We start from the raw sequence: 26,592 nt of genomic DNA, 5'->3' as shown, positions 1-26,592 counted from the left end.
AGATCCATTTCACCCACTGATCTGGGATCAGGAGCCAAGGGGAGGCTCCTGGGAATGCCTGTGAAACTGAATCTCTCTTCACCTATTGTGCGTCTGTGACGTGCGTAGCAAAAGTCTCCCTCGGCTACAAAGCCATTGAATGCACCCCCGCTCCCACCCCCGCCCCCAGTTCCCACGTTTTTGGCTCCTCTCGTTTCGACTGGGTCTTCCAGGGGCATTGTGGCGGAGAGGATTAGTTCTGTGAAAGCCCTGGCTTTGTTCACCTGCAAGGACAGAAGAGCAGCTGCTCATTGTTTTGATCAGGGCAGTTCAAGATCCTTGTTTTAGTCCTGACCTGTTTTTTTTTTTTCCTTCATTTCCCTGACTCACTGAAGCAGACCTGCCCGCAGAGGTAAAGATAAAATGGATTTTACTGGAGGATCGGTGTGTGCACTCCAAAGCCAGATTTTGGCCTCCCCCACAAGCCTATGCACCGGGCCAAGGGGCGCACAGCAGCAGCTAGTAATACCGTAGAGCTGTGCAAATGAGACTTTTTGGTACTCTATCAGAGTTGAGTGCTGATAAATCATACACAGTGGTGGCATTTCTGGTTAAAACCACTGAAAACTACCCACCATCACCAAAGGGGTGGGTGGGGTGGCTGAAACACCGTGTTTTCACAAACCTGTCTTCTCGCTTGCTGGATAAACACGCAGACAAGCAAGTCCATATTAATCCAAAGCTCGGGGGAGTCTGAGTAATGAAGCTTTTCTGGTTTTTGGGGCTCCTGTACTGGGAACAAGTGCTCTGTGATCCTTTTGGCAAAAGCAGTTTCAGCACTACAGCACCCTCTAGTGTGCAGATAGTGTGGTCTGCTCTTGGTCTTCGTGCCCTGCTCTTCGGATTTGAAGAATCATGAATGTGAGTGGCAGATTGAGAGGAAGCTCAACTAAAGGAGGAAGAACCTCAACCTTCAGCCACATGGCAGATTGTACATTTAACACACAGTTCATCTTCATATACTGACTGTTGAATGTAAAAGCGTATGCATCCACTCTTCAGAATATACTTGGCGCATTGTTACCTTATGTATTGGTTTTGTATTAAAATTCCTTATGAAGCTGTAGCTCCCTCCCTCCCCCCCAAAACCTGAGGGAAACTGATCTCTCCTGGTTGGCTGACTGATTTACTCCCCCCTCCACCTAACTGCCAGCCCTGCTCCATCTCATTGGTATGTGGCTGTTGTTGTTTAACTAAACTTTTCAATTTGCTCCTCATCACGTCTCGTCTTCCTCCCAGCACCCATTAGAAAGATCTGTTTACAGCTAAAGTAACCCAATAAACACGTTCCTTTAATCAAGCTGGCCACTGCGGGATGATGGGAGCAGTGAGTGAAGACATGGCAGTTGTGCCGCAGGGTGGGGAAAAAAGCGCTCCTCCTCTCTGAAGGTATCGGGCTCTGCAGCTGGAGCTCAGTGTCAGCACGCATTCCCGGTGACGCTGCGGCCCCTTTGATCGTGACACTCAGCTTGTCGCAGAGCATGGCAGGGTTTTCGCTTATCGGTTGCGTTAACTTGCCGCGCTGCCTGCGTGCGGTGTCGGACTGGGTCAGACGAACACTTCCAGCAGACTGCGGGCCCGGACCAACTGGGAACAGAGGTTCATATGTAAAAGTCACTCCGCCCCCTCTAGTTTCGTTGGAGCAGGCAGGCCTGAACTCTGCCTGTGTTCCTCCCTCTCCCTCACTGCCCCTGGAGAGCACTCTGTGTGAAGAGAGAAAAGACACAACATGCGCAAGCCCCTCTTCCCTATCCAACCAAGATCAGCTCCCAAACGTAATATAAAGCATGCCTCACCTTCCAACGGCCCTCACAAGCTGTCCTCTCCCCACTCCCATCACACCCTGTGGGCACAGAGCTGCTCCTCCCTGTCTGCTCCTCCCTGACACGACTTCAGGGTGTCCAGTTGGAGTTCACCACTTCATTCTTTTTATAATTATCATTCACTCACTCACACATGCACTCACTCACTCACTCACTCATACACACACACACACACACACCCCCACCCACCCACTCACTCACTCAGTCAGTCACTCACTCACTCACCCACTCTCCCACTCACTCACTCACATGTGCGCATGTGTGCACGCGCACACACACACACACACACACACACACACACACATACACACATACACACAATGAGCAGTTCTTCTGTACCTGTGCATCAGCAAGGCAGTACTTGCAGGGTATAGCCTCAGCTAACTCCCTGCTGTGTGGCCCTTTTAAGCAGGGCTTTGTGAAATTCTCTATTCCTGTACATTTGTTGCCTGTAAATTTCCATGGAAACGCTTACGAATACACTCGACATTTGTTGTATAAATGGAGCTGGCTTTGACTGAATTTGTCGTCAGGCTCAGAGTCTTCACTCTGCCTTTCTGAAGTGTCTGAGTGGAGATCTTGAGCATCGAATGTTTGCCTTGCTGTGGAGTGTCCCGCAGAATGGGAGATGTGCTCACGTTTCCGGGAGGTTAGATCCATGCGCCGATTAGTCTGTTCCGTATGCTCGTGTAGCGAGAGAGATGAAAGGACCTATCTGTCATCTTCCTCTCCGTCAGCACAGGCCGAAGATGACCATCTTCCTCTGCTTCCCTCTTCCTTTGTGTGACGGATTGCACGGCCTTGCTGTGGGTCACGCATCTGTCAGCACAGGCTGGTGTTTTAGATTTTTCCAGGGGACAGTGAATGCCCTTTCCCTCTGCATTGGAAATGCACTTCTGCAGAGCGATACAGGACCACTGTGTACAAACAAGCACATTGGTCATACAATCTCTTACAATCAACCAGGTGGTAAGGTAGTAAGCTAACCTGATTGATGCACTAATTATACGTCGCTTTGGTTTGAAAGCGTCTGTGAAATACCAAATTGTAAATTGTAACCAGTAATTGGAATATCCTAAAGACTGTTTTTTTTTTTTTTATACTTTGGCCTGTTCAGGTATGGAGCAGGCCAGAAAGTGAGTGTGTGGATAAAGGTGCCTAAAACCAGTCTGCTTCACAGCACTGGAACCTGCTCTCCAAAAGCAGAGCAGCAGATCCAGGTCTCAGTACATGTTTGTAAGAAGTCAGACCTCAGGTTCATTGTGGTGGTTTCGAGACTCCAAAAAGGGCTGAACTGAACTGGTGCTGTAAGGGTATTTGGTACAACCGGCCAACCCATAACTTAGCTGTTGACATGCTTGCTGCAATGTAATGCCATCCTAATGAGAAGGTTAACTGTTTTAACAAATACAGAGTAACATCACTATTGCTACTACTTTTAAAACTGTTTTATAGTTTAGTAGGAGCCAGTTTGAGACATGAGAAGTTCCTTTATGGGGTGCTCATGTGAGAGCAGAAAAGCTGTCTTTTGTAGCAGTAAAAACTGTGAAAAATGTGTTTGCTGTATTTTGGTTCATGAGGTCATTCCTGTTTGTCTTTACAGCCTGTAATCTTCATTTCAGTAAAATAAAAGGGAACATAACCTGTGAATTTAGGTAATGAAAGTGGTGCAGCAGAGATTAAAGAGTCATGGAGAGTATGCACGTTCCCTCTGTGTGCACATCAGACATCCCACATTTGCCAGAGGATTTTGGCCTTTCCTTTTTGGAATCAGGTTTATTGTTTTTGTGCTTTGCAGTATAACAGATACCCTTAATGCCCTCAATCACTCTCAGACAAAGGAATCAATCTAGTAAGAGGCATGAGGCCACATTTTAAGGTTTGATTTTGTAATCTAGAGGGGCTTATCCAGAGCGGCTTACCAAAAGTGAGTGCAAGTGCATGTAGCAGAGTGTCATGAAAGACTGTATATTCAGGACACTGCTGACCAGGGCTGAGCATGTGTAGCCCCTCAAACAGTGCATGTAGCAGAGTGGCATGAAAGACTGTACATTCAGGACACTGCTGACCAGGGCTGAGCATGTGTAGCCCCTCAAACAGTGCATGTAGCAGAGTGGCATGAAAGACTGTACATTCAGGACACTGCTGACCAGGGCTGAGCATGTGTAGCCCCTCAAACAGTGCATGTAGCAGAGTGGCATGAAAGACTGTACATTCAGGACACTGCTGACCAGGGCTGAGCATGTGTAGCCCCTCAAACAGTGCATGTAGCAGAGTGGCATGAAAGACTGTACATTCAGGACACTGCTGACCAGGGCTGAGCATGTGTAGCCCCTCAAACAGTGCATGTAGCAGAGTGGCATGAAAGGGGGTCGTGGTGTCATAACAAAAGCATGCTGCGCTCCCACCTGGAAAGAGTGTAATGCCACAGTGTCACCCCCCGCCCAACGGCCGTAGCTAGCATCTATTCGGGAGGAGAACACAGTTGCTCTAGAGCTTTGTCGAGGGTAACAGATTGAGGCTGGCTGCGTAGGTATCCTCTGAGGTGTGTGTGCGAGTGTGTGTCCATCTGTGGGCATGTGAGCATGTGTGATTTGTGACTCTGCTACTGTATGCTACAGGATATGCATCTCTTTTATGGACCTTGCTGAAGATATCAACAGCAGAGACCTCTGGTAATTTCAGAAAAGGATCGATGGGTTGGACCTTAAGCACACGAAGTAGCAGGGAGTACAACAGTACACTTGCATGTTGAAACTCAGTGTCAACGAGCAATGGTTTCCTGAACTCACTGCTGCAATCCTATGTTCCCACCCGACTGCTACGCTCTGCCACCGAACGGCACCTGGTGGTCCCGTCAAAATGTGGCATGAAATCACTATCCAGTACTTTCTCCGCTGTTGTCCCCCAGTGGTGGAATGAACTTCCACATCTCATCTGTTCTGCTGAGTCCCGGGGCGTGTCTGTGGGTGGGCTGAGGTGGGCGTTGCCCACCCAAAAGGGTTGTTTGCCCACCCTATGAAAAATCTGTAAAATTAAAGGTTTAGCTTAATTTATATAGTCTACAGCTTATCTTCGCTTTTATATTTCTCTAATGAATGATTGGTTATTTCAAATGTGTGACATAATGGAAGAGGAGTGGTCGAGAACTTACAACAGTCATCAGCCTAACCTTGTGTCAGAGCGCTTTCATTCAAACAAGAAAATGCTACCGGCCCGTTCTTGGGCATCTCACCAACATTTTGCATACTTTTGCCTGAAACAAAACTTTTGGAATGTTCATAAAACTTTTATTTTGTTAGGCATTTTTTCTCATTCGTAGTGTTGACTAGTGTTTAGTGTCATTTCTTAGGTTATAGCCTATAGCAGCGTTTCCCAAACCTTTCCTGGAGGACCCCTTGTCCTGCATGTTTTAGATCTCTCCCTGCTCCAACACAGCTGATTTAAATGATCAGTTTGTTATTAACCAACTTCAGGAGTTCATAACGAGTTGATCATTTGAATCAGCTGTGTTGGACCATGGAGAGATCTAAAACATGCAGGACAAGGGGTCCTCCAGGAGAGGTTTGGGAAATGCTGGCCGATAGCTACAGCTAACGCTTTCTTGACCAGTGTTAACGTTAACGTTGGTTAGTTGCTAGTTCCCTGCTGGTTTGTTTTAAAGTAACCTAGCAAGCTTACTTGGGCAGTTAAGTTTCGTGAGTTTTAAGAATGCATAGATGGCTTATTCAAAAACGGTCTACCAAGACCACAGACAGTACCATGCTAGCCCTGCTTCAGTGTCAGCGGCACCTGACATTAAAAACACACGACCTGCCACCCCTGAATGAGACTGGGACTTGAATAATGATAAACCTTCCCAGCAAATTTTGGCAAGTTACCCTAAACGTATGTTTGGCCAGAAGACAAGATGCTTTAGCGCGAGCTGGTACCAGTCTCGACCGTGGCTGGAGTATTCAGCACAGCATGATGCAGTTTTCTGTTGTCCGTGTCGTGGGTTTGGTGCCGGTGATAAGGAGGACATATTCACCAAGCATGGCTTCACAGATAGGAAACGCGCCTTTGACCGAGACAGTGGCTTCCAAAAACATGCGTTCCAGTGTCTGTCATGTGCGGGCTGTGTCTGCTTGGCAAGAATATCAGCACAGACATGGTAACTGGTGAAAGTGTCGCACATCTGCTAGGGCAAAGTCAGGTCGAAAAATCCAAATATTACGTTAAAAGCATTAGCGAGTTTCTTGCGGTAAACGAACTTGCTTTCCGTGGGCATAGCAGTCAAGGAGAGGGAGAAAGTTTCTTTTTGTGTTATATATCTTTGCCTTAGGAGCCTATAGACTACACCAGTTGAGAATTTGTTTTATTTCAGATTTCTTTTTTTTTCAGTGTTCCAAAAGAAAACACAAGGCTATTTTACATCTGATACTCTTGTCTTACTAGGGTTGAAAATGACAGCCTGTAATTCTGCATTAAGTTTGCTAGTACTGCACTCTGATCCTTCATTTCTGTAAATTTCATGTCTATCTAACTACATTAATAACTGCAATTACAGTATAAATGGAAATGATCAGCAATTGTAATAATTTTTGTCATGTGGGAATACCATGACCATAGCTGCATTTATTATTGTATATGTGGGCCCATATATTGGATATAGTTGCCCACCCTATATATCCAAATGCCCACCCCAGGATGACATGCTAGTAACGCCACTGCTGAGTCCCTCTCTGTCTTCAAGAAACATCTGAAGACACAGCTCTTCCGCTCTCACCTGAGCACCTGAAACACTTCCCTCTATCTCCTACCAAACTATTTACAAAAAATGTAATGGTTTGGCTGTAATAGTTTAACGCACTCGCTAGCTTTACCTGCTAGTTGGCACCTTGCCTGGCCAACCTTTGAAACTTTATCATGCAATACTTCTAATATTGTTGAGTACTTCTAATATTGTGGGTTAAGTACCTTGTCCAAGGGTACAGCAGCAGTGCCCCAGCGGGGAATCAAACCGGCAACCTTTTAGTTACGAGTCCTGCTCCTTAACCACTAATCTGTGTGCAGCACGCTGCCATGGCAGTTTAAACCACACGACTTTTGTAACTTAGCCTGTAATTGTCCTTTGTTAGCAGACTGCCATAGCAGCTAGTGGAGTTTGTTTTCAGTGAGAGCTGTGTATATGGTCTGTTACACAGATAGTAGCCTAGGAGTGGTAAACGTAGAAAACACCATCTGAAGTTTATATTCAGTATTTCACGGATGTTTTCACTGAAACGGTTAGCTGTTTAAACATGAATTGTCGATCAGTTGTATAAGCTTGAGAAATAATCAGCTTGTTGGAGCTGAAACATTTGCGAATCGTTGAGTCTTTGTTTAACTGTATAGCGTTTTTCTGGCCTCTTTTCTGGTCTCCTGGTGTTCCTCCTCCGTGTTCTGCAGCCGAGCCTCGGTGTAAGCTGATGGAGGCCAGGCGTTCACAAGCTTGGGTAGCATCCATTAGAGCTGTGTGCTGTTGGCCGTGTCCCACCCTGACTCGACCCTTTCTCCACCCTCCTCAGGGGCCTGAGGCCTGGCCGACACCCAGAGGAGGACGACATCGTACCAGAGCTGGCCCGCAGTATACACCCCCGAGAGAGGCCCGACTGGGAGGAGACCATCAGCGCCATGGTGGGTTTGAGCCCAGAGAGTACTTGCATGCACGCACACACACACACACGCACACACACGCACACATATATCTTAAGTCACAAAGGTCATGAAGGGAATGAATCTGCGAGATGTTCATTTTAAATGTGTCAGATAAATTCTGATATTATTCTTTCTACACAAACTTGGCAGGACTTGTGTTATCACATATAGAATCTGCTCAGCTTTCTTTTTTATTTCCTTCATACTTACATTAAAGCTGTCATTACATTAAAAGAAAAGACTCAGTATGTATCTCTTGCCCTGTTTTTCATTAAATGATAACATGCTTTGTTTTTATCTGTGAATGATGAAAAGGAGCATCCACAGAGATAAGTTTTTGTCAATCCAGGCGTCAGATATTTATCAGCAGCATCTGAGATAAGTCCAGCAGCATTGCTAATGCATTTTTGTCCTCCTCTTAGCCTGATTAGCTTTGAAGCAGTCAAATAAATTCAAGTTATGATTATTTCATACATCGACCCTCATGTTGTCAGCTTTCAAGTGAGCGTTGAAGGAATGAGTCAGTTTCCATGACAACGCCACAGTTATCCAGCTTTGTTTTGAAGTACACAAATGCCCTAGCTGAGGAAACGAGATCCCTCCTCCCCCGCTGAAGAAGTCTGATGAGTCCGACGTTTAAGACAAGATCAGTAGGTGTTGGTGTTTCTGAATTCTTAATTTATGGAAGATATTGAATGTCTTTTCATAAATATACAAACTAATTTATGAAGCAACGTTGTTGAAATCCTTGCATTCTGTATCTCATGACAGTTTTCTTGAAATTTTCATGATTTTCATTAACACATGATGAAATATGACACCCACATATCTTTTTAAGATTTATAGAACTCATTCGCTCATTTGACACTTATTCTGGAAAATTTACATGCATTGCATTTTATGGATTATCCATTTACGCAGTTATCGTTACTAAAGTGATTCAGGTAAAGTGTCTCACGGTACAACAGCGTTGCATGACCTGGGATTGGAACCTGCAACCTCCTGGTCACGACCTGAGTTCCCTCATTATGGCGCTACACGGCTTCCTGTTTTCTCCATGGAGGACCATTCAACCAGATTCAGAGGGAATATAACGCCAACACGTCAGCTCAGTCTGAATTGATTTCCTGTTCAGCTGCCACAGCGAACGATCTATTACAAAAGGAATGAGCATTCTATGGAACGATTAGATGAACGTTCACATTCTGTTGACTTGGTGACACTGTTAAAAAGGGGTGTGAATCAGTGTTGCTTTGCAGTTGCCTGACCAGGCCAGTGAAATACACGGTCGAAATATGTCTGACAAGCACAAAGCTATTACGGGCCAACACAAACAAGCCCTGCGTGTTTATCCCTTGAGTTTTTAGTACCAGTGCTGGCAGAAATCATGTAGTTAGGCAGCTTGCCTATCTCACTTGCCTGCACACCAGTACCAGGACCTCGAAATGAATAGAGAAAGGATCTGGGAAAGCAACCCAGAGTTTGTGCTCAAAGATCCAGGTCTGGCTCCAGTTCTTCAAGGGAAAAGGGAAAGAGCTTTTGCTTGGTGCGGCTGTCACATGAGAAGTGTCCACTTCTCTGTTGCCCCTTTTCCACCAACGCATTTCGAGGGCCGGTGCCAAATCTTCAACCAGTTCTTCGCGTTTCAACAGCCAAAGAACCGGCTCTCGGTCAGGAAAACTGGTTCGAGAGCGGCACCAGCTCTTTGCTGGTCTAGAACAAAGAACCGCTACATCAGGGGCTGGGGGCGGGATTATCGTGACCAACTAAAACTTTGTGACCGCCATTTTTAAAAAGCCAGAGGTAGTGTAGTGTCTAGTCTGCCTAAAAAGAAGAATTTATTTTTCAAACGTTTCGCCTTGTTGCCAGCCAGCTATGTATTTCTTAGCTGTGTGGCGAGCTACTAATTTCTCACATCGATGTTACGAACGTAACATTATTGGCTAGCTAGCTGTTGGTCAGCTAACATTAGCCAAGCAAGCAGAGCTACTAATTTCTCACTTCAATGTTACGTTCGACGTTCGTATCATTGATGTGAGAAATTAGTAGGCTAGCTATGCTTGCTTGGGTAATGTTAGCTGACCAACAACTAGCTAGCTAGCCAGTTACCGTAACCTTGGTAACAGTATCTTACGTTAGCATGCTACTTTCTAACATTGCCATTGACTCACCTACCAATGTCACTTAACATTTGGCTTCACAAAAGGCTAAAATTGTATAAAGTGCAGTGGACAATAAAAACAGTATAAAGTGTAGTTTTTTAAAGCAATGCTCCCTTGTTTGTATTATTGTTTGTTCCCGCTAGATTGCAGTGGCGGCTACAAGCTAGCGAAACACTATGCTCACGAAGCACCGCAGATTGCCTGACATTTGTGTACTATTGCGAAAGCTACAGCATGAGATTGGTTATTTAACAAGGATGGCAATTTGAATAATTAAGTGGCAACTAATCCCAAAGCTTTCTCTTAAATGTGTCGCATTATAGCTTTCGTGTTACAAAATTCAAATTACAGAACAGAGCTAAATTTAGTTAAATGGATTTAAATGACTGAGAATAAACTTTTAGGTTCGGTTGAGTGCACTGAACAACGTTTAGAACACAGACCTCACAAAAACTGTGATGTGTCATGAGCATTTAACGTAATTTAAATCGATAAGTGCCATCCTTGTTAATCTCACGTAGCTTTCGCAAGCACACAAACTACAGACAATCTGCGCTGTTTCGCGAGCATAATCATTTACCCTATTCCCGCGATTGGTGTCGACTATTCTGTGATTTATTTGTTTTATTGTTAATCAAGGAGCATAAATGGGAAGAGGTTGAAAGTAATAATAGATTTAAATGTAGTGTTTGGGCTTCCCCTGTGTCCAGCTGTGACCAGCCACCACTGCTAGCTTGGCGCTAGCGGGAAAACGAAGACGTATACAGTGACGTAATGACGTGGCTCTAAAACCCGTTCTTAGAAGGTTTGCAGGTTGAAGCAACTCCGAACTGGCACTAGCACAAGCCCAGAACTAGCAAGTAGTTCGCATTGGTGGAAAAGGGGTATGAGGTGCTGCTGTTACCAGCCCAGTGCAAAAGAAAGCAGCGAGTTAAGAAGTGTGAATATTTTATAAGGCCAGCCAGATCGCAGGGATGTTTTGGTTAGCGGTGCCAGAGGAGCGTGTCTTTCTCTCACCTGGGTAAGTATTGCATTGTCTCCCAGCAGCTCCTTATCTAGGATCTACAAGCTGTAACAACAACAACAAAAAAAGAAATCACACCCAGCTGTTGGTTATAAGCTCAGCTTAGTGTTACCGTGTGTGCAGACGATGATGTGAGTGCTCTCTACAGACGAGGCCTGGGAGTGATGGTTTTCACACACACAGGTGACTGCTCCTTCTGTCATCTCTTGCTCAGTGTCTCTCCACTCACTTCAGTGACCTGCCACTTCGCTGGCAGGAGAAAACTCAAGCAGTGCTGTCAAAGCCGTCAAATACAACATGTGACCCCAAGCACCATCTCTATAAGCATGGATGTAACAATATAAGCATAGATAAGGGAAATTCATAACCAGTAACTACACTGAAATTTCATTCTGTGGCAGCAGCAGTGCTATGAATAGATTTAGAGCTATTCCTCCTCTCTGTCTCTCAGCTTGTTCTGGGCCATGTCTCCTGTGTTTTGCTGTGGAACTGATGTAGTTGCTGCCCCACCCTACTTCCCCTGTGTTTGCTCCCAGTCTGGAGTCTGGAATCAGGAGTCCTATGTTGGGAGAAGGTGGTGACGCTGGAAGAACTGCAGCTGATTAGCACTGCCTGTTTCCCTCCTGTTTGGGGGTGGCTGTAGATTGACCTGCGCGTGGAGGACCCTCGATTGATTAGCGCTGTCTGTTTGTGTTTGTGTCGACAGGCTCGGAGTGCGGAGATCCCCGAGCTGAGCTCCGAGCCCCTCCTACGATCCTGCAGCAGCACTGCCAGCATGAAGGTCAAGAACGTCAAAAAGTGAGTGCCTCCGCCCGGCCCTCTCCGGCACCGGAAAACGCCTCCAGGGAGACCACTCATAGGAGTCTTGTTCTTCACTGTTATTTACAGGCTGTCATTCACCAAAGGCCACTTCCCCAAGCTGGCAGAATGCGCCCACTTCCACTATGAAAACGTTGACTTTGGAACAATACAGGTAAGGAAGCGTGGGGCTGCACTGGTGTGTTTCTGAGAAAGCCACTCATTTACAGCTCAGTGGTTTGAGTTTGCTCCTGGTTCACACTCTGCAGTGGGGATGTACTCGAGGTTCAGAGACTGTGGCTGTGAGTTGACTGTGCTGGTTTATCGTCTCTCTAATGAAATATTGACTCGGCTGTTTGGCTAATGCGGAACGCGCAGTAAAATTGGAGCGTTGGCTTTGTAGCCGCGATCCACCCCGAGCCGCTCCAATCCCCCCGTCTCGGAGGCAGGCCAGCCCTGGAGAATCGCCTGGGCTTTAGCGAGCGGCTCAATTAGTGCGCCTCGCAAATGAGCAGCGGCGTCGGGCTCCGGCTGCTGCGCCTCCTTCCCTCCCTGCTCCTGAACGCACCTCCCGCCTCCCTCTATCTGAAGAGCCGCTTCAACTAAACAAGCAGCAATTAGTTTCTTCTGAGCCTGCATAACACTCACTTTCCCTCTTCTTGATCAGGATTATCTTGGGATAAGCACAAAAGTAGCTGATTTAAGTGTGATATACATAAGAAATGTTTATTCAAAGAAGTGTGAACAGGGCTCCTGAGTGGCCCAGGAGGCAAAGGTACGCATTCCAAGCACAGACTGACGGCTGTAGCACAGACATCATTATCTGAATGTTACCGGGTGTCCTCAGTTGCTGGATGTAATCAGCTCCATCTTGGTGGGGGGGGGGGGGGTAGGCTGGCCTTATCAGTGGCACACCCGTGTATCAGCGCTTCCTAGAGGCTTGCCAGGTGCCTGGAAGGAACGAGGTTATCCTCAGTGAGAGGTGTGCCAATCCTCCAGTCGGTGCCAGCTCTCCCGTAGAGCACTGTTTGGCTGGTAGCGTGGGAAGTGGTGGTCGCCATCGACGATGAGCGCACCGGCCCTTGCCTCTGCTCTTCCAGTCTGGAGGCACAGTGTTGGGTCGAAGTGCCATGGGACATGTCCAAAATGAGATTTGGAGCATTGTAGTGAATGAGAATGCAAGCAAACAGGGAAATCAGACTGTTAGTTCCTACTGTATATGTTCCTTCCTGGTTCAACCAAGGGGCTTTGTTAGTTTTTAAAGTCGCTGAGGTGTTAAGGGTATCCAGTGTCAAAGAAGTTCTGCCAGTGCTAGCTGGCACAGAATTTTCAGTGTGAAGTGTAGAAGGCATGAGAGCTTCCTTCACTAAAGGGAGTCATTGAGTAAATAGAGTCCATATCATATAATGTCCGTTTGGATTCTTTTAGGATTTGAATGGTGACTGTAGCTAGTGTAATTAATATCCCCTAAACAGTAACACTTTATCTTTTGGCATGCAACATACAACTCCTTATCACTGCTTCTACAGTAAACGGGCTATCTTAAAGATAGGGGCTAATGATAATGATGGCAATTAGCGGGTGACAGCGTGCCTCCAGTGTAAAAGCGTTTATCAATTTCATTTGATTTTGAACCTGCGCCGTTAAACAACACTTTGGTGTTGTTTGAATAGCTCTGTCAATGATTTTTGCTTTCTTCCATTGAAAATGTGCTCCGTATGTCAGATCCATGAGTAGCTCCCAGAACAGCAGTCAGAAGGCGATGCTGTGCTGCAGGGGAGCAGGTTGCCATGCACGCCGGTTGTGTGGGAGGATTAGGCAGTGGACTAGCACAGCTCGGAGAAAAGATAAGTGCTTTGAAAAGCAGAAGTGTTGAACACTGGGAACAGACAGGCCTGGAGATTGTCCAGAGTCGGGCCGTGGTCCGAATCCTAATCCCCCTAATGAGACAGGGAGTCGACCAGGCCTGGCTGCTGATGGGCGTACGATTGGGATTTATGAACGCTTTCTCCAACTCTCAGCATTGTACAAAATTCTCCAATCTTGCATCGCATTAAACAAATCTGCCATTTTATCGAAGCAAAGTTAACCTCTACAATCTGACAGTCGCAAATTGCAACCATATGAGCGTAGCTCATTCTCCGCAGAATAACCCGGCCATTTTTCCCATGTAGAAACTCCGCGTTTATTTTGCTGCGAACAGGAGGCTTGTCACTTTTAGTGTGTCACGGTAAAATTGTATCTGCAATAGCAGCTTGAAGTCTGCCTATATTTTTGCATCATCAGTTGTTCTCTGGTTTACTTCATTAAAATAGAGAACTCCATTGCAATAATACCAGAAATGTGGGTCTTACATGGAGTGCAGTCATGTATCAGTAAACAGGATTGTATACAAAAAAGGCACATTGATAGCTTTGCAAAAATATTGCAAAGCAATACAGTGACTGATATGGTTTTTTTATGTATCCAATACAGACAGTCTGTCTTATCAGTCTGGAGAGATATCTATAGACACCTGAGCTGACAAATTTGCTCTAGGAGGGACTTTACGGTGTTTCCCACAGGTCTGGCATATACTTGTGGTGGTAGCCAACGGAAAGGGCTGGCATTACCTGCCGGCACAAAAATGGTCTACTACATGTGACAAACAAATATGTGTGACCTTTAACACAATATTTTGATTTATTCAATATTTCTATTAATTTCACATAATATATTTCACAGATCCACCTCCCCCCCCCCAACCCTCCTTTCCATCTACCCACATGGAAGAATAAGACAAAGTAAAAAAAAATTAAGAGTAAAACACTCTTTAGTGTGTACAAAGATGGCACTTTTTGTCAGAGCATTTAATCTTAATCTTTCTTATATTTAGCCAGGACACCTTTGCTACATGTTGCGCAATGGTCAAATTACATGTACTGAATACACTCTTTAGTCTTGTAGCTACCAACGCAGCATAGTTGCTGCTTTCTTTCATAGAAATCGAAGCTACTACCAAAGTCAGAGTACAATTAAACTGCTTACACATGACTGGTGTTCGGGTGTCAATGCAACACTCAGCATGGGCTTGACGTGCCGCTCAGTACTCCACATGACAAGCATCCTAGATACACTATATGGACAAAAGTATTTGGCCACACCTGTTTTTCAGGGTTTGGGCTAGGCCCCTTATCTCCAGTGAAGGGCAAATCTTAATGCTTCAGCATACCAAGACATTTTGGACAGTGCTATGCTTCCAACTCTGTGGCAACAGTTTGGGGAGGCCCTTTTCTGTTCCAACATGACTGTGCCCCAGTGCACAAAAGCAAGGACTATAAAGACATGGTTTGATGAGTTGGGTGTGGAAGAACCTGAGAGCCCTGACCTCAACCCCACTGAGCACCTTTGGGATGAACTGGAACGGAGATTATGAGCTAGCAGCTAGCTAGCTAATAACCAGGGACGTAGCAAGCTTCTGAGTATGTCGGGTATGTTGCTTATAACTATAAATTATTACAGCCGAATCTACAAACCTGGTAGCCCCATCTCGATAACTTTGCGCCATGCATCGGGTTTTTTAACAACTCCGAAGTGGTTTCATACAACTCTGAAAAGCCTGACACACACAGTATAAGCTTCTCCAGTTTGTCCTCAGTTTTGGCTTTGATTGGATCTTTAAATTCAATGTTTATATTTCGCGCCGATGTCGCGCCGCCCATGTTCCAATACGCCACACTGTAAAATCATTGTTTACACTCGGAAAGGTCAGCGCAGAGCGCTAGAAAATAATCGATCGCAGATGGCGTCGTTCTCTCGGACGGATAAAAAATAAAAATTAAAAAAATGCTAAAATGGGTCGCCAAATACACTTTGGCGGCCGTTGATATACCTGGGTGGCCCGCCCAAGTAAAGTCTATGTGTGGGGAAACACTGGACTTTCGAGTAAACTTCTTTTTTCAGCAAGTGAGAATTATTTTACCTCATAAAAGGGCACATCAACACTCCTCATGTCAAGCTTAGAGCTCCAAATGGCATCTTCTAGTAGAAACATTGGTTCTGAACAAAATTCATACGGCATGTATGGATAGCTAATACAGATCCTCAGTAATCTGCTTTAAACTGAGTCTAAATAGGGCTGAGTGCATAGGTTCATTTTAAACTGAATTATTTGTAATAATGGCTGTGTTCCTGAGAGAGACACTGTTTTAACAGAAAATATCAGACTGGTGCCAAAGTACAGATGGAGCAATTCTGAACATTTTCTGGCTGATGACTTTTGGTGTAGTTGTAGTCGTCAACCAGTAGAGGGCAGCAGTCTCTTGGTGCTGCATTGTAGGCGTGACTTCCCCGAGGATATTACAGCTGCTCAATTCAACATGAATTATTCCCTTTACAGTCTATGAGCCTAAGATGGCACATCATTATGGCTCATTTTGGTGCAAAACAAAATTAATGTTTTTATTAGAGGGGAAAATAAATGGTTTGATGGAGGCATAACGCATTCTGAGTGACGTCTGGATGCATTTTAGCTGTTTGTGTTCAGCTCTTTTAGCTGTTTAGATATTGTCCCTCTCTTATTTGTAAGCTATATGTGCTTCCTCTGAACCTGCAATGCTGTCTGCTTTTTAATGTTGGTCTTTCATACGAGTTGTAATTATATTCAGTGCAATGTTGAGTCCTTTGATTTCTTTGGTATGGCTTGGCAGTGACACAGTGGATTTAATAGTAAACAGACATATCTCGTAGGCTTTTGAGAGTGTCTTCCTGTGGAACACTACACTGTCTCTGAAAGACGGGCACAGTAATTGAATCTGTAGTGTTGATAAAGTACAGAGAAGTTTCAAGCTGTGCCAGCTCCTGCAACCCTCCTCCCCCAAAAGAAAGCATTAGACAAATTAGCATAGCGGCTAATTGAATTTCACAGGAGCTGGGCACTGTCATTATTCTTACAATGAGCGGTTTGGGTCAGTGTGTGTTTCTAACTGGTAAGTGGTAAGATGCACTTAAGGTGCAGGGGTAAATTTGGCTTCAGTATAGCCTGGGGCATTGGATAGGGACCCACACTGCTGGGGTCTTTAGAAAGATGGAGAGTATGAGTCACATACTTAATGAAAGGAATGAATAAAGCAGTGGCATCTCACCATCACACTGACCTAAAGCAGTGAGATCTCACTGTCACACACTGACCTAAAGCAGTGAGATCTCACTGTCATACACTGACCTAAAGGAGTGAGATCTCACTGTCCCACACTGACCTAAAGCAGTGAGATCTCACTGTCCCACACTGACCCAAAGAGTGAGATCATACTTTCATACATTGAACTAAAGGACAAGGACAATTAACAAGTGGTACACAAGCCTTGGCCACTGGCAATGCAAGCTTTTGTAATAGACATCATCATAGGTGTGTGTAAATGGTTGCATATTCACATCTTGATAATGCTGCAATACATGAGAGGAACAACAGCATCGGCAGTACTGGCAACCCAGTGCTGCTGTTGAAATGCGAGCAAAGGGACAGTCATACACTGCACAATGTGCTATGTAAAGCACTGTAAAGACGAACAATAGAAAGTACCTCACTCGTCTCTGTTACAGGCTGTGGTAGTGCACCAGAACAGTGGTGCTTCAAATAAAAAGGGATAGTCTACTCTGTGGGGTTTGTTCCGTTTGGAAATTCAGCGACTGTGCTGTGGTGCCAGCTGTTTTCTGCAGGGCTCTGCAAGATTCTGCTCCTGTGGCTTGGCAAAGAGGAGCAGGGAGTCATTGACAAAGGTGTCCATCCTTTGCCACGCCGCTGTATTACATGCTTAGGGAAAGGGTGCCCCCCCAGATTCAGTGTAACTGTGCTGCAGTTTGTTTTCATCTTTTTACTAACAAATTTGACATCTTTGGAATTTTTGTCATGCCTATTTGTTTCTTTTTTTTGGATTTTGACCAGCATTTTCTATTCATGTCAAAAATCAACACTTCTTAGATTTAGTACACAGTGCATTACAGCTAGGTCTGGGCCTTATTGTTCCCAAATTAAAATATGCAGGTGTAATGAATATTGGAAGGTGCTAGTGCTCAGATGCAGTATGAAGGGGAACTTTCAGAAGCGTTCATGAAAGAAGGTCCAATTTGCCATCTTGACAATGCTAGCCATGCACTGTCCACACATGCTCTCTGGATTAGACTGTTTATTCTTTGTTATTGTGATTGGTCTGGACATCGTCCCCAAGGAATGGTTTCCACGGCCACCTACTCGTGTCTTGGCGTTTGACAGACAGCCTTCGCTGCCCGCGGGGAATGCTCATTCATCACAGTGAAGATACAACTCACTGATTGGCTACTCCCTGCCCCCACCATGCCACGCTTTAATGACACTCCGGCTTCCCCCAAGCACACTTGTCACATGACAATCATGAGTTCCAGGTTTTTTTTCCTGCTTTATTACTGCAAAGGCTTGGCCCTGCATGGTCAAACTGTCTTTGTCTGTTCTAAAAGTTTTTTTGTTTGACTGATTATTTTTCTTCTTTGAGCAAGAAGAATATATATTGCTACCTCTACTACTGTACTTTTAATGCATATGTATTTGATTATGCTGCAAGTATACCTGAATGGTGCGACTGACTGGTGCATCAGTCTCCCTCATGTGTGTTCTGTTTCCTTTGGTATCCTGTCAGAGTAGAGTTGAACTTTCCTCTGTCTGCATTTATAGAAGGCTGTCAGTCCTGTGCCGTAATCAGTCTTCTTTTCAGTCTTCTTTTCTTTTAAAGTGGCGTGTCCATGCTTCTCTCCACAGGTGACCCACTCACAGTCAGGGCCAAGTTTCACGCTCCTCAGTTTAAGTCACCATCTTGCTCTTGGCCCAGTTCAGACAGTGTTTAAACCTCTATTTCAGTCTGGCTTTTATTACACTCTCTCACTCTCTCTCTCTCTCTCTCTCTATCTCTCTCTCTCCCCCCCGTTCCACATTTCGGTCTAGCACAAAGCAGGCCCTTTCCAGAGCCTTCGGAAAAAGTGAAGCGCTTCCACGTTCCGTCTGGTAGAAAATGACACCTCTGGATCTGAGCATTTTAACAGCCTGGAGAGCTGCAGCAGGGATCGCCAGGGGCTCTCTCTCTCCCCCCCCCACAGATGGGGAGGCTGTCACCAGCTAGTCCCCTGGGCTCTGGTGATTGATATAGACCAGAGTAGTTCACTGGGCTCTGGAGAGTGATATGAACAAAGGTGTTCGCTGCATCTCAGAGAAGCAGCTGATCTCTTCAGCTCCTTATCAATGCTGAATAGGGATGATCCTGAATGCATTGTCTGCTGCACTATCAGCTACAAACTTCTATTGCTGGATCAATAGTAGGATGTTTCTTAATTCACCAAAAAAATCATCAGTATTCATGAAAGAGGGCCTAATAACTGCAAATAAGATTTCCCAATAATTACAGTCTTGTACAATGTTTGGTAGGGACAGGAGGGCTTTTATTATTTTTTTTAAATTTTGATCTCCTGAGCCTCTTAGAATCATTACATTAGTATATATAGTATATGAAATTAGTATATAAATATGAATTACATGAAAATCCTGCATGTTATCTCCCCCATAACCTGATTATCGAAGTTAATAAGGTGAAGTCCCTATTTTGATTTGTGACCTCCTTGGACAGGTTGTCCACAATAGGCTGGCTCAATAATGATGGTCTGGCAGGAATATCTGAAAGAGAGCACAACACTAACTCTTGAAGAAGTGATCAGTTTATTTATGTCTAAACTCTGCTTCCCTCTACGGTGGCATTACATTTAGCTTAATCCTGCCCAGAGAAAGTGTTATTTCAAAATGAAAAGCAACAGAACAATTGCGAGTTAAGAAAGCAGTATTAACACAATGAGTCTGACCTTGGCAGGGGTCTGCCTCAGGCTTGGCTCTCCTACTGTGTGAGTGGCTTTTAAAGATCACAGAGGCCACCTAAACAGGGCAGCAGATACCTTTCAGCCAACTGCACAGGGTTAGAATCACATCGGAAGGTTGAGCCAAGCTGATGGGTGCATATTTCATGTGTACAAATTTCAGTCATGAGTGGAAAGTCAAGTTCAGCACAACAGATGAACACTTGAGAAGCCGCTGTGTGAGTCATTTACAGCATGAAGTCACTGCTGATGAGACCCACAGAGAATAACGGCAGTCTCATCTGAAATCCATTAGCGATGTGCTGCAGGGCCTGGAGGATGGAAGTATCTCATAGCGAGATGCAATTGAGCAAAAAATGGCTGAATTCAGTCTATTGAGTTGACTGCTAGAATGGGTTTCGGAAGTGCATGTTACACTCAGAATAACAGAGGTTTCAGTGAGTTAAGACTACTCTGTATGTGCGAATTTATGTGACTGTGTGTAATCGTGTGTGTGTCTGCGCTAGGGCTGTGCGATATGACCAAAATCTCATATCCCGATATAGGTCATTTCATATCCCGATAACGATTCATATCACGATATAGCACATTTTCTGTAAATTCAATGAATAAATAGTTTATATAAAATGACCACATGGAAAAGCCTATTTCTTATTACATTTTGAATTATATACTCGACAAATAAAAGGTACTTACTCATATTTGATTATTTTTCTCCTTTTATTTAGAACCTTTGTGCAAATTTTCAATTTACGCCTTGTTTCCATATAGCTCTGTGTACGTATGCGAGTCAACCGGAAGTCCATTCATTCCTATGGGAACCTCCGGGATCTCTGATGTGTTTGCAAAACTCCTCCTTCCGTTTTTTTAGGCCCAGAATTTGCCTTCGAGTGCGTTGAAAAAATTGAACTTTTGCGGTGGATTTCAGAGAGACCGTATGCTCCGTGTGCCAGGAAGTTAATAGCATTGAAAAAATGAATTAGCTAACAGGCTATTTCCTTCAATTCAGTTGCTTGACTAGTGAAGAGAGTTCATTAAACACATTTTGAAGAAGAATATGCGTAATCGGGCAACCTTTTGCATTGACATAAACACTGTGCTTTAAGCAATAATCTTAAGAAATACAGATCATCTTTATCACTTTGATATGAAAACTTTATCTCCCTCCCATTCTACCGCTGTGATTTCCCTCCATTATATTGCCGCTCATTTTACATATAAATACAGGTTGCTTCACCGTTGCATTCAGTCCATGATGACACCGACACGAGTGAGAGTTTTGATCCATCTCCTTTTCCTTGTGTTGAACGCTAGAGGGAATATTGGCGTATATTATACTGAAATACGGACACCAAACAAAACTGTGTGGAAACGAGGCGTAACCCTTTAGTGCGTACGGTCACACCGGTGTGATTTGCCGTTTAGCGCGTATGCTAAAACCAGTGTAATTAAAACACTAGATTGGAAAAATTCTAGCTAATTTTAGCTTTGAGGAAACAGCGATTTAACGTTAAAAAATATAGCAAATGCTAACTGAAAACTATGAGAAGCTTAATAACGCTAATGAAAACATAACGAACCATGTAAGGTAACACATGCGCTACATAGCATAAAAATAAGTTACGTGCGAAAGGGTTAAGCATGTAACAAAATATAAAATATTAATGTAAAAAAAATATAAAAAGGTAAATATAAAACACTTTTCAACTATAGTTCTGTGTCACATTCACTTTCCTGCCTCCATCCGTGCCATGTGGAAGAACGCAAAGCGTCGTCCAAATGATGAAAAATATTGGCGTAAGGTGTGTGATTTGCGACAACAAAATAAACGATAGAGCATAATGATAGACGTTTTTCTATCGTTACACGATATATATCGTCATATGGCACAGCCCTAGTCTGTGTGCGTGTGTGCCTCCGCAGAGCCTTCACTCTTCTGATGGCTGTAACACTCATGGGTCATTTGTGCTAGGTGTCGTTCTATTATAAACAGCGGCATTCTCCGCCCTGTTCACCATGTGACTCACCTTTACTACTTAGTGACAACGCCACAACCCAAGGACTGTGTTCAGAATTTATTCAGATGTGCTTTTCCCAGTCGACACACAACATAAAGCACAGCAACGAAGACAAATTGTTTCAAACAAATGTTCTAATAAATGTGTTATAAAATGCAGCCCTGGGCGTTTCAGAATCTCTGTCCGCAAAGCCTGAGCGCTGTGCTGCTGTAAGGGATCTTTTAAGGACTACGCAGTTCCTTGACCGCCCGTCTCGGTGGCCCTGTTACAGGAGTGCATTAGCCGGGTCAGCGTGTGACAGGTGAAAGAATGCGCAGCAATAATACGGAGCATCTCAGCTGGTTTAGCAGGGTGGGGAGGAAGCGGCCTGTGAAATTAAAGGGGGAGGGGCCTCCTCCCCGCCTGTCTCTCCAAACCCCACCACGCTGCTCCATCCCTGCCCCCCGTCACCAATTCCGCATGCTTGCTGGGGGGGGGGGGGGGGGGTAGACGAGTCCCGGCCCCGCTCACCGACGCTGCCTCTTTGTTTCTTTGTCCCGTCCTCTCTCTTCCTTATTGTGTGGCCGTTCCCCTATCAATCAGACGCTGATAAAAGGTAACAGCACTAGCGCACGTTTCGCGTGATTAATGGAAGATGCTGGGTGAGCCAAGCCGCCCATGTGCCTGTGCATTACATATTCATAACTCCCACTCAGGCAAAGCATTGTGTGTTTGCACTGAGCTCTGGTGGCATTATGAAGAACACCGCTCACTGTTAGCTGTCTTGAATTTATTTTGTTCTGTAATGTCATCACTCTGTTAAGGATTATTGGAGCCAAGCCACTGACGCACGCATGCACACACACACACGGCTTGTCTCTTTCTGTGAGTAAGCGACAGGTCTCAGACTGCACAGTTTTGCCCTCAGGGGTCAGAGAAAGGCCTCGTGTTATTGATATGTCTCTGTGTCTGCCAGTGTTTGCGGGCTTCCCCAGCCACCACTGTCAGATTTCCCAGGATAATCCCGGGAAGAAATAGACTAATTCAGGAGAGCGCCTTCCTCTCAAATTTCCTCACACGAAAGGGTGATTCTGCAGCAGCTATTCTATTAGTGTGTTTGTCTCCCACGAGACCACACGGTGCACGTTTTTCCCCTCTCTCAATAGCAAGTCGTCTTAGAAGAGCGAGTTGTCTATGTGTGGTAGCTTCTCCAAGAATATAGACTAATAACCTCTCTTCCTGTCTCCGCTGTTGTCTGACACTCTAGTTTGTGACCAGGTCACAAGTCACAAGTGGACCTTATGCCTGGATGGCTGTCCCCCTCCCTTCCCCTGTTCCTCTTTCTCTCTCCCACCCTCCCCCTCTCCCCTCTCTGCCTTGTGTCTTTCTGCTGATCCAGCCATCCTTGTCCTCAGAGACTGTGTGGAAGTGCAGGAATGTGGAGCTGGAATGACCAGAGTGGGGTTTCCTTTCATAGGATGGGGGTGGGGGGCAGGCAGGGTGGGGGTGTGCAACTCTGGGTATTTAGAGCTAGTGCTGTTTTTTTTGGTTCACTGTGCTGCTTCACCCCAGCAGGACCAAGGCCCTTTGCAGCTTGCTAGAGGAAGAACTTTGAGGTTTGGAGGGTGGGGGTGTCAGGGGCACCGCGACTGACTTTGCCAATGAGGCTTCCAGCAGTCAAACAGTGGGAGAGCTGAGCCCCTTAGCCACCTCGCTGAAGAGGGTTTAAAAAGCCTGTCAGCTGCTGCAGCTTCACAGCGGACCCCCTTCTCAGTGGCCTTGTGTAACACAAACATCATCGGCCCTAACACAAACATCGTCAATCCAAACGAAAGGGAGACACTTTTTTTCCTTCATCTTGTCCAAGCAAGCTACACGTCGGAGCCCCCTCCCTCCCCACCCCTCTGAGTACAGCCACTTCCATTAAAGTATGATCCAATTACATGAAGAGTCGAGCTAATGCTGTTGTGAGTTTGGCTGCAGTGTTTCTTAAATTTAAGCTGAATAAATTGAATTGTACTGTGTAAGCAATAGCAATGGGGTCATTCTGTGTGTAATCGACACGCTTTTTGCCTTGACCCTCAGATGTTCGTGAAATCTGCTCCAGATGTTGGCTTTTATCACAGGGACGACTGCGGCCACATTTCGGATTTGTAACTTTACAGTTTCTGAGGTGGGGCAAGTGGAAGTGGTCCATTTTTAGACTCCCCTCAGTTGAGTCACAAAATCATTCTTACTGAAACAAAAAAAACCCTTGTTTACCTGACCCCTCTGGTCACAAAGTAGTGGTTTCTACCACAGTTCCGTGCTTTGATACTACAAGGAATTGTCAATTTCACACAGAAGAAGCTAGTAGAGTTGCTATAATACCACAGAAAAGTGGTGGTAAATTTTGGCCATTTCTTTTTTGGCCGGTGCACATTTGGCTGCTCGGACAGTGCAGACATGGAGATGCCAGTAGCGGGTTGACAGTGCAGGAGTCCTTGCCCTGCTTTTGCTGTAGTGCTCAGACACAGTGGCTACCCTATATTGCTCAAAATGCCTCTCTCTCCAATACAGAAACACCTCTGCCGGCTCGAACCACTGAGTCATTAAAAAAGGGTGCAGTAGTTCTGTCTGTTTACTTGAGGGTGGCATTCAATGATATGTCAGAGCCACATTCTCCTAGTTTCAGCAGTCCAGTCCACAAGCATAGAATCACAGCAGTGTGGCCATCTATTCTCTCCCTAGTCTCACTAGGGAGTTTATATGCAGGACTTCACTCAGCCATGGTGATGTATTTGAAAAATCACTTGGACAGATTTTCTTACTCTGGTCAAAACAAAACAGTAGTGACCAAAATTCCCAGTTTGCATACCATCCTGGCCAATGAACACATGTTTGGAGTGGACCCAGGTACAAGTCTTTTTCATGCAAGATTTTTAAACACACACACACACACACACACACACACACCAGCTGTTTTAAAATCCAGTCTAAACTTCCCTTCCTCCATCTGTGTTTTAAAAGAGATTCCTCTCAAAACATTGAAGTACTGCAGTTACTCACTTGGGCATGGTTTATAGCAGGGCCGCCCAATTTGGGGCCCACGGGCCAAACTCCCTTTGTTTTGGCCCGCCATGAGCTATGCGCTCCCGCCGCCACTTTCTTTGGGTAAGATGACGCGCCCCTTAAAACTGATGTTCCACCAATGTGCGGAAAGGAGCAGGGGCGTAGAGAGGGCTGGTTTAATAGGAAATAACACGCACTAAAGAAGCGTGTCTTTGTGATAAGCTACAGTAGGCCTTTTCAACAGGGTTCCCAGTCTGATTTCAAGTGACGTCACATAAAAGCTGAAATCGTGTTACACGCTACCAAAACCGATTTCCGGCAAAGCTCGCTTTGAAAAAACCCTAAAAAGCTACTTTACCAAGTGTTTACTTACAATAATTTGCTAATAGTGGAAACAAAACCGTAGCGATTTCTGCACAGGAACGAGTGTTGTAATTGATGGCTAAAATGCATGTTTTATCTTGTTAAGTTGACGCGATCTCAGTAAGGAAACCAAACTATTACCATTTCAGTCACACAAGTCAATGCGAAATCACTACCAAAAATAATTATGCCAAACCTGGCAGCCCGGGTTAGCGGATCCTGTTGTATTTCCGACCAATAATCTGTTGTTGGTGTGATTAGTTACCCAGCGTTCCTATAAACGAAATTACCAAATCGTTCTGAGTGATCCTGTGAATGAGAAGCTAACTTTCGTCAATACATTTTGATATTGTAGCTCATTAGCTACCATATAGCTATCATTTTGTGATTATGTGTAACTTGTATGTAAACTTAATATCCAATATTGATTTGTTATTCAGTGTTGTCACTATAATGTTTAACTTTACTTTTTAGGGTGTACTGAAAAATTCGAAACTAAGAAGCTTCGTTCATTGAATTGGCAGTCTATTGTGAAATTAAGCATTCGATTATTAGGATGGGTGCTCAGATGCCGTTTTAAGGTTATTGCTACAAGAAATTTAGCCAAAACTGAGGGGCGCCAGTGTAACAGACCTTTTTCGTAGATAGAATGTCTTCTGTGCTACGAAACGCATAAATTCATTACGAAACCATATAACACCGTAACGCGTTTTGTCCACGAAATATTGAAGAGAGCACAATACTTTCGTGCACAGAAAACAAAACGGATAATTCCTGTCGTGCACTGTATTGACCGTTGTGCTTTTCTTTTTGTGGATCAAACAAAAAAAAAAACTCATTTTGTAGAGAAAAGTAGTTCTGTCTACGTAATACAGCATTACGTAGGTCAGCATTTATGCTGTTGTGGCATGAAATGCAGAATGGGCTATACTATCATCATTCCGTGCCATCGAATGTTCATTTTGTCTACTTAACTGTTTTGCTATATTACTGAAAGTATGATCTGCACGAAAGGGATTTAGCACAATATATTCCGTGACTCCGCAGTTACAGAAGGCATTCCGTCCAAAGCAAAGCTGCTTGAATTTTCGTAGATATCAGTGTTTTGCTTAAGTTAAATAACGTTAAATTAATTACGTTCATAGGCTATATTACTGAAGGTATGATGTGCACGAAAGGGCCTTTGTCCAATACATTCCGTGAGTCAGCAGTTTGAAATCGCACATGAATAATTCTGTGCACTAAAGCAAATGCTGGTTGAACTTGTTAACAGAACTGTTTGTTACACTCATTTGGTCAATTTACGAAATGCCGAAACAACAGGCCAAAACCATGACGTCACGCCACACGCATTCGAAACTTCGTTCGAAAAAGGTTGTCTAAAATTCGAATGACAAAAAAATGGCATTCCATACAGCCCTAATACTTTTTTGTTAATTTTTTGAAGCTGAAGTCAAATTTCCACTGTTGATTACAAAGGTGGACAATACAGCCGTTTTCAACTTAATTTTCTAAAGCACCTTGAGTTGCATGCACTCTGGTGACATTGGTGGGAAAAATATTATTGCGTGGCCACGAGTTAGTAAGGTGTGGGAATGAGATAATTAAGTCACGATACGTAATCTGTTGTTTACTGACAACACCGGGCCAGCTCCGTAGGGCTATTATCACGCATGAAGCATGAGCGTTACTAAGGCTTTCACATCAGGGACCCGGGCCCGGATCCGAGTACACTTGACCCCAAAGTCCAGTTCGTTTGTGTCTGCGAGGCCAGTTCAGAACTGTCA

At 44.7% G+C, this 26,592-nt stretch overlaps 1 protein-coding gene across 2 annotated transcripts in view; it reads left to right on the top strand.

Moving 5' to 3' along the window:
• Nucleotides 1-26,592, top strand: part of arhgap32b (Rho GTPase activating protein 32b) — a 90,772-nt gene that overhangs the window by 1,401 nt on the left and 62,779 nt on the right. For both annotated transcript variants that reach the window (XM_036524653.1, XM_036524652.1), the window contains exons 2-4: nucleotides 7,412-7,520; nucleotides 11,434-11,525; nucleotides 11,616-11,700. In XM_036524653.1, the coding sequence (XP_036380546.1) occupies nucleotides 7,412-7,520; nucleotides 11,434-11,525; nucleotides 11,616-11,700 (286 nt within the window). The remainder of the gene's footprint in view (nucleotides 1-7,411; nucleotides 7,521-11,433; nucleotides 11,526-11,615; nucleotides 11,701-26,592) is intronic.

The sequence above is a fragment of the Megalops cyprinoides genome, chromosome 3 (assembly GCF_013368585.1).
Source record: "Megalops cyprinoides isolate fMegCyp1 chromosome 3, fMegCyp1.pri, whole genome shotgun sequence".
In the NCBI taxonomy this organism is placed as follows: Eukaryota; Metazoa; Chordata; class Actinopteri; order Elopiformes; family Megalopidae; genus Megalops; species Megalops cyprinoides.
This window is presented reverse-complemented; position numbering and strand designations above follow the sequence as displayed.